The 8,666-nt window shown below is 48.2% G+C and overlaps 1 protein-coding gene and 1 pseudogene across 1 annotated transcript in view; one reads left to right on the top strand and one right to left on the bottom strand.

Annotated features, from left to right (window-relative positions):
• LOC121929043 (dynein axonemal heavy chain 2-like) overlaps positions 1-4,567 on the top strand; it is a 12,062-nt gene extending 7,495 nt beyond the window's left edge. Inside the window, exon 4 of the mRNA XM_042464363.1 lies at positions 4,442-4,567. Within this exon, the coding sequence (XP_042320297.1) occupies positions 4,442-4,567 (126 nt within the window). The remainder of the gene's footprint in view (positions 1-4,441) is intronic.
• Positions 4,568-6,090: 1,523 nt separating this feature from the next.
• The window catches only part of LOC121929042, a 20,748-nt pseudogene continuing 18,172 nt past the window's right edge, over positions 6,091-8,666 (bottom strand).

Genomic DNA, 8,666 nt, shown 5'->3' with positions numbered 1-8,666 from the left:
TGAGGGTCAATAATCCATGAACAATGAGGCAAACCCAATTCCCCTTTGAACCACAAATGTATGCCTCCCCCTCCTACAGTCACTTCTTGAAAGATGCTACCCTTGATCTAACTTGTTGCTCTTCAGGGCAGAGGGAACCTGTTTCCTACTCTTTCAGTTGACAGTCAGTTGGGTGAGGACATAGCATGGAGTTAGTGCTTTTGTCTGTTCTCAAGCCAGTGCCAGTTCCCAGAGTCAAGGCATATACTTGTTTGGTCCAGAAATACAGACATGGGAAGACTGTGCCTTTTACTCTCCAGGCTCTCCTGACCCAAAAGGGACCACATTACAAACCTGTCCCAATCTCCCTATTGTGGGGATCTCGTTTTAAAAAGACCACCAACACTGAAATCTCTGTCACTGAACTGTGTGTCACCTGTAACTGCAGTCAGAGTTAAAATAAGAAGGCATCTCTTGGGTCATCCTTCCCCACTTTGCATCTTTGCAACAGTTTGAACTACATTTTCCATGCCATTGGCCATGCAGATGTTTGGGCTTGCAGTGCCAACCCTCTGAAAGGCTTGGGTGGGGAATACTGCTCTAACCCAGATGCTGGACATGCTGCAGCTTTGAGAGAGAGAGAGAGAGAGAGAGAGAGAGAGGCACGATGGTGGCTGGGTCTCTTGAGGATGGAGTTTCCTCATCCTCTGTTTCTTGCCTCTTGGCACTTACAGTAGAGTTGTTCTGCCCCACCAAAACAGGTGTATAAATAAGTACAACCATGCTCTTTTTTAAAATGGTAGCAGGGGTGGAGATTACCCACCCAAAGGATAATTCTTAACCACTCATCTGGTGCTGTGGTTTCCTCTATGACGGTATGGTGCCAGAGAAGCTGGCACTGACTTCTCACTTTCTAGACCAACAACTCTGGGGCTCTGGGGCTCAACTTCAGGCTAGCAGTGGTGCCAGTCTCTAGACTTGTAATGGCAGCAGGTAAAGTGCTGGGAGACAGGCAGTTCACGGAAGGCGAGGAATGGGCAACAAGACCAGGAATTAGGATTAATGCCAAGTGAGGACAAAGACGAGCTGTTCTAGCACACTGGCCAGGGCCTTCAACAGACTGGATGTTTCTTTGATTGGCTGATTGATTGATTGATTGATCCCTGCCTTTTCTCAAAGAGTCCAGAGATTGCAGAAAGGCTAGGATGTCACCTGCCCCAGCAGGGTCATGCATGTCTCCCGGCTAATCAGACTATGGTGAGAGACAACGCTGGCCAGGGATCAGTTGTGAAAAGCCAGAGAAAGATATCTGGCTTCACGTATAGCACAGCTGCTTAAGGCCTTTGCTTCCAGACCACCACCCCACCCACCAAACTGAGTTCTGTTTCTCAAACAATCAATGAGGAGGGGCTAGAAGCTAAGATTCTCTAAAGTCAAATCAGGTTTTTTAAAATTTATGCGGCATCTCACACGTTTTTAAGAGCCTCATACAGACTCAGTAAAGGCCCCCAAAGGCATCTGTTCACCAAACCTGTTAGATCAGTGATGGCGAACCTTTTAGAGTCTGAATGCCCAAACTCAATGGCGTTTCCGCATCGGGTGTCACCTGGTGCGGGGGGACATCCGGGGGAAAAACATGCAAGGAAAAAATGGAGGTTGGCCAGGAAGTTGAAATGGAGGGCAGGTCCTGAATAGGAGGAGGACCAAGTATGGTCATCCTGAGCTAAAAACACTCATATAGATATAAAATAAATCCATGCTTCTCAGTCTTTTTCAAAATGGAGGATGGCTTTTCCCCATTTTCCAGGGTGGGGAGGTGGGGAAACAGAGTGCTCCTTTCCTCCACCCCTCCCACCATGGAAAGGCTTCCTCTCATCTTTCCAGAGTGGGAGGGGTGGAGGAACGGAGCCCGTGGTGGCGAACCTCTGCTGCATGCCCTCAGAAAGGGCTTTGTGTGCTCTCTCTGGCACGTGTGGAACAAGTTTGCCACCATGGTATTAGATCTTGTGACTCAGTGTTTATTGGCTAGTTACCTCCTGGCTTGACACCCTCTGCTCTATTACTTCTTCCTACTCACCTACATCTCCCCCCTCCCCCCCAAATTGGGAAAAAGTTATTTTTGAGGGCCAGGATGCCATTGGGGCACTATGCCTGCAAAAACTCTGCTTATACAGGTTGCTGTACTTTTTAGAAGCATGTGCAAGGGGGTATTCCATATCCTGATCCAAGTAGTTCCCTTAATCTGAATGGTGGCACAATGGTTTGGCTGACATGCTGGTGCAGCAGAAGGGCAGAGCTCCACTCCCACAACCAAGGCATTTATCACACAGAGGTTAGTGGAGCGAAGATCAGGGGTGACTGTGGGTTGAACGATGTGAATTGACGTTATAACGTGTTTTATAATAATAATAATAATAATAATAATTTGTTTTATTTATATACTGCTATTCCAAAGATCATAGCGGTGAACAGCAAGTAAGCTAATTAGCAAGTAAGCTAATTTGCCCCCAACAGTCTGGGTACTCATTTTAGCGACCTCGGAAGGATGCAAGCCTGAGTCGAGCTTGGGCCCTTTTGCTGGTCTTGAACTCGCAACCTTGTGGTTTTGAGTGAATGGCTGCAGTACAGGCATTTAACCACTGCGCCACCAGGGCTCCTTATCACATCTGGTTGCCCTTCCGTTGCCCTTCCAAACTGAGGGGGAATCGAATCCAAGGCAAATTACGTGATGCGGATTCAGGCAAAGCGGAGGGAGTGCAAATTGTATTACCACACCAGTGCTTACCATGCGGATTCAACGATTCGAATTGGGACCCTTGCGCATGCTCAGTGGGGCTCTGGACGCATCCTGAACCTTTGCATTTCCAGGATGAAGAAGGGAGCCTGGTTCCACTTTCACGGGAATGACAGCTTCCCCTTTCTTCCTCCCTTCTATTTTCCCATCCCTGGCAGACAAATTCGAAGGGGTCCTTCCTGTCAGAGCCCCCATCTATTTCAACCACATCGACATCTATCCTCTTGTCATTCTCCTCATCTATTTCATCTACATCTCTCCTCCCCTTTGTAACAGTTGCCTTCTCTTAGGTTGCAGCCACACTGGGGAGATAATCCAGTTTAACTCCACTTTAACTGTCCTGGCTCAGTGCTATGGAATTCTGGGAACTGTAGTGTCCTGAGATATTGAGCCTTCTCTGCCAGAGAGCTCTGGTGCCTCAGCAAACTAATAACTTAAATTATTATTGTTATTAATATTATTTTAAAATGTAATAATAATAATAATAATAATAATTTATTATTATTATTATTATTATTACAGTTGGAGTTTCTTGTGGGGTCCTTGGCTCAAGGCTATGGAATTCTGGGAGTTCCATCTCTCCCTCCAGCCTCCTGTTTCTTTCCCTTCGGATCTGTCATCTGGATCTACCCTCCATCCCTAGCCTCACGTGAATGATAGGGAATGTCACCTATCTCTAAATGCCCTCTGCTTCATCTGAATGTATCACCCACCGGCAAAATTATTATTCAGTGCTCCCTCGGGTTACAAAATTAATTCGTTCCGCGGCCGCTTTCGTAACCCGAAAAGCCTTCGCAAGCCGAAAACCCATAGGCGCTAATGGGGAGTTGTTTGTTGGAATTATTTTATTATTATTTGCAGTAAAGAGGAGAGAGTGGGTTAGTAAGGTTCTAAAGGCTCTTTGGGGGTGGGGGCGGACGTCCTTCCAAGGGGGCCAAGGTGGAGGAAGGATTAGACTTCGCAGTAGACTGCAGTTGTCTACACTGAGTTATTTGCGTGAAGAAATTCACTGGGGGGAGCACCGTGAATGGCTTCATTCAGGGGAGCACCAGAGTATGGGGCAAAATTGCAGCACGGCATCAGTGGAAATTTGCACCTGGGGATTTGTGTGGTGGTGTACCAGAGCACAAGCAAAGTGTCATTCCACACCAGACCAATACGCAGTGAATTCGAGCGGAGCCTCATGCGAATCCTGTCAACTCACTTATTTAGCGGACTCTCCAAATGGAGGAGCCAGTAAGGATTCAGTCCGGAAGCAATGCGGAAGCCCCATGGGAGGAGCTTCCATTGGGAAGGAACCAGGTGTTTTCATTAATGTTATACATTAACGTTGATAAAGGTGAATTCGCATCACTCGATTGAGCACCCTAGAGCGGAGCGGAAAAACCTGTTTGATAAACCCCCCAAGACAGTCACAGGTTGGCCGGTTGAGCTGAAACAGGAGCCCCCAGCTGGATGCAGGAACTGCCCATGCACTACCCGCTGCTCTCCCGTCATTCTACTTAGAGGTATGCCAGTGGAACTATCTGTTCTGCTAGCTTCAAAATAGGATCTTGGCTTTGGACTACAGCGTCCTAAGTCTCCTAGCCAGCATGGTCAGAAGATTCTGGGAGTCCTAGTCCTAAAAAGTCACTTTTTCAACGCTGCTCTTATCGTCCTCATACCCAGCTTCTGAATGCCACTACCAGATACATTGTCTCCTACTCTCCCCTCTCCCCTCCAGCTGCTGCTGTTTTCAGCTTGGAGCTTACCCACCACATGTTTGGGATCAAGCAATCCAGTGGGAAACCTTGAACTTTCTTGGCATTAGGCCTGCAAAGCGTGTGTACATCCACCCACCTTCCCCAGGTCTGAGACAGTGGAGCACAAGTATTGAGATCACCACGCTGCTGCCTGCCAAGAGCAGGTTTTGGGGACAAGCACAGCTCACCGACACAATAAACAGTCTAAGCAGAGCACAGGAGCATCATTGGAGGCCAGGAATTTGGCAACTACTAAGTAGTAACATAAAATGAAGGCTCTGGCAGGGGAGAAGCAGGAATTGGGCAGGGCGGTTCAGAGGGGAGCCCGTCGGTTAGCAGTGTTTGTTTTATATCCTACAAGGTTTTGCAATTTCAGTCTTCAGGGCATAAACAGAGAGAGGGGGGGGAGGTTGATTGATGGTGGAAATGCCATTTTGGTTTCGTACTCAAAGAAATAAGACCTGTCCAGAACTCAGCAACAGAGGTGCTATGTGAGGTAAATAGCTGAGAAGAGACAAAAACATTGATGAGGTTGCTCGATGCATAAGAGCAGGATGTGTCTACACGCAAGAGCCAATGATTTGCTGACCAACAATGGGCCCCAAGTCACAGGAGGGCTGGGGAGGATTACCTTCCGCCAGCCCCACAAGCGATATAAACTGCTGTGAGAGAAAGTGTGTTACTGGGTACAGGGGTCTCTGTAACCACTGGACATAATTTACTTGAGGGATGGGTCAAATGGCCGCATCTCTTTCAGGCCCTTTCCGGTAGTCAGGCCTCTGCCTATCCTTCCAGTACCTCAAAATGGTGGGAAATTCCTGGCTGGCGGAAAATGGAATTGTCACTCTGAAAGGCCATCAGGAGTAGCTATTGTCCTTAAGATGCATCACTCTCATGCTTTGTTTGTGGCTCCTCCAAAAGAACTGTGTGCATGTGTGTGCGTGTATGTGTGTTTTTATAAACCAAAAGTTGACTTCAGAATCTTCTAGTTCACTTTTGGGAGGCTGGTATTTTACAAAGCAGAGTATGGAGGCAGAAAATAGCCCAGGGAGCCCTTGAGCTTGCCCACCACCCACAATTTCTGTAGTCAGATGACCAAAGCAGAAAAACCATTGCTCACTGTCTCTCTGCCATATTAAGGGACAACTAGATTATGTGGAAATAAGTTTGAAACCTCTTGAAGATAGACACGTCTGCTGTTACGTAATAAGGAGGCAGGGGTTAACTGCTCTAAGTTATAAGAGAGGCTTCAGGTGGTTTCGCTGGTGTTTACCCTTGGACTGCCCACCACACCACTCACTGACCATCAGAACTGCCTGGGATCTACAGCCAGATATGTTAGTGATATGATGCAAGAGTATTCTATACCTTGTGCTTGTGGTAGGTTATTTGTCTGGTTGCTGCAGAGGTTGGTAGGAGAAAGGGTCCCTTCCTCCTACTGAAATGACAAGCTCCCCAGGACTCCCAAGACACTGCAGACACCACCTCAGTCTGTTCCATTGCTGGTGGAGAGCAGAGGGGATTGGGAAATGTGGTCTGGGCTATATTTCCATAACAAGATGCAAATCAATGACATCATCTGCTAGACCTCTGGAAGATGTCCAGTGGGTCTTGGTAGAAGTTGTCCTCAGGCAGCAATGGGGACATTGCCAGACACTCCTCTAATCCCCGCCAGCCACTGTCCACTAGCCACTGAATGGTCAAGGGGGGCTATCAGAGACACATGTGAGTCCCAGTGTTGGTGAAGGATAGCCTTAGCAGAGTTGGTATTGGTAAACGTTTACACAATGCACAGCATGGAGATTTCAGCTGATTTGTGTTCCATAGTCACACCAACTACACAAAAGCGTTGGGCTCAAGGACAGTCAGGCCAGATGGGCACCGCCACAATGGCAGAGCAGTGGACAACGCCATTCCCCCCTCTGGTCGTACTGACAGGACTAGAACAGAAGACCCACCTGCATGGGTTTGTCAATGCGACGTCGCAGAGGCACGAACCCAGTGGGCCATGCCTGAGTAAGGACACTGTGATGGTGGGAGGAATGGCACTTCTTGCTCAGTTCCTTTGTTGACCAGAGCGAGTTCCCTGTGTTGAACAGCATGTAGAGGTCCACTGTTTTCTTGTCAAGGTGCGTTTGATGGCCTGGGGAGAGAAAGGAGGATGGTGGGATTGCTTTCTGGGCAAAACATGGACAAGATCTTTGTTTTCCAGCAAACAGAGCACTCCCCAGAGTTCCTCCCCAAATCTCCCAACACCGGCCGCTTTGCACAGCTTCCAAGGCTTTGTTGACAGAACAGCAACCAACAGGTTAGAAGTTGGGTGCTCATGTGGTGTCTGGTTGGGATAAGGAATGCTAAGCTCTTTCTAAGACAGCCACTGGGTTAAGGGCAAGGACTGCCCAAGGTCGTTACTCTCAGACTTCAAATATGTAGTTCCCCAACTGTGGTGTCTTCAGGTCCCTGCAGCTATATCCCATTGCAAGTGCAAGCGTTATTCAGGGCTGAATCTTGTTTTCTCTCTTCTGGACTGTCAAGTTTCAGCCCTGCTTGGATTCAAAGGGCAGGTTGCCTCAGCTGTACCTCGCGTGATGACAAATGCTGGAAGATGTCCAGGCTTCAACACCTTGCTCGACATCTGTTCACTGTCTCAAAAGCGGAACTCATCAAGTTCTGGGTCATCACCTCCGGTCCTTGACACCAGCACGGAAGCTGTGGTCCCCAAGGAATTCAAAGCACAAGGGAGTGAATGGTCAGAACACACGGGGCATTATAATTCCCCAACTTAGATTTTGCCTCGATCTCTGGAGTGATTGTTTGTTATTTCCCCAGTGTCCCTTTAACACCAGTGCGTACTCAAACTGGTGAGCTGAGGATGGGTGGTTGGTCCACAGCCATTAGCTGCCGGTCTATGATGAGCTTCCAGGAAAAAACAACAGCTTGTAGCCAATGGACACAAATATGGTAACAGTCATTGGTTTTATTATTTAAAAACTTGGCCCATCCCTCACATATGACAGGCTAAGATGTGCTGCTTCCCTACTCCTCTCTCTTTTTCAACTTTATTCAACTTCTCGGCACAGGAGAGGGTTGCAAAAACAACTCTGGGGGAGCCACAATGTGGCCCACCGGTAGCTAAAACAATAATTATGGAAACCCTCATTCGTTTCTAGAACTCCTCCCTCCTTAAGGGCCTTTCAAGGATAGCGGGAGCATCTCAGCACGTTGAAGTCGCTCGTGGCAAGGGTGTTTTTTATACGTCTAGGATCCCCCCTTCACATTCCGGAGTGGGTTTAGGGTACTTGTGGAAGGTTTCCTCCACGTCCAGTAGGCTCCTGGCCATCTGGGGGCCCCTCTGGCCAAAGAAGCAAGGCAGTGGTGTCTGCTTGCCATCTTCCCAGCGTGCAAAGTGCTGGCTGGCTGTCACAGCCTATGGACAAAGAGGCCAGGGCCGTTTTTTACCACTATAACTCATCACACTTCGTCCTCAAGGCTGCGTATCTCTCTTCCCACCAGCAGCCTAACATTTATTTTTAATTTTTTATTTTTATCCTGCGTTTTCCCCCAAATGGGATTCATCCTGAGAGAGCGCCAGATCAGATGGTCTGACCTGCAGTAGGAAGATCCAGCCTGGACCTGCAACCTATGAATCTGCAGCTCACATCAATATGATTCCTGGAAACCTGTGAGGAGACAAACAAGTGAAAGCATTTGTAGGGACAGGCTTTGGGGGCGACATGCCACCTACCTCCAGGAGATCCTTGGCAGCGCTGGACAAAAGCATCAACTTGGGCAAGATACTAGTCTGATCCAGCACCCAGCCTTTCCCAGAAAGCCTGTCAGAAGAGTCATATGGTTAAAAGGGTGTACAACTCCCTCCCATCAGATTAGGCAAAACGTTGTAGTCAACCGACTAGACTGCAAACCGGCCCAAATAATTGGGGGCAGACAAATGGCAGAACCAGCATATGGATTAGCATGTATCTACTGAGCAGCCACACTTCAGAAATCAAGACAGGGTTTTCTCAAGGTGGAGTCCCAACATCTGTGGGAAATGGATGGAGCTGACAGGCAGATAGTTTGGTTCTCCTGGTTGGTCTGTATCTCTTTCCTGCCCTCCCACCTCACCAGGCAGGCAGCGGCTTCTGAAGAAA

The sequence above is a fragment of the Sceloporus undulatus genome, chromosome 4, assembly GCF_019175285.1.
Source record: "Sceloporus undulatus isolate JIND9_A2432 ecotype Alabama chromosome 4, SceUnd_v1.1, whole genome shotgun sequence".
Classification (NCBI taxonomy): Eukaryota; Metazoa; Chordata; class Lepidosauria; order Squamata; family Phrynosomatidae; genus Sceloporus; species Sceloporus undulatus.
Note: the sequence above shows the minus strand (reverse complement) of the source record. Positions and strands in the feature narration are given on the sequence as shown.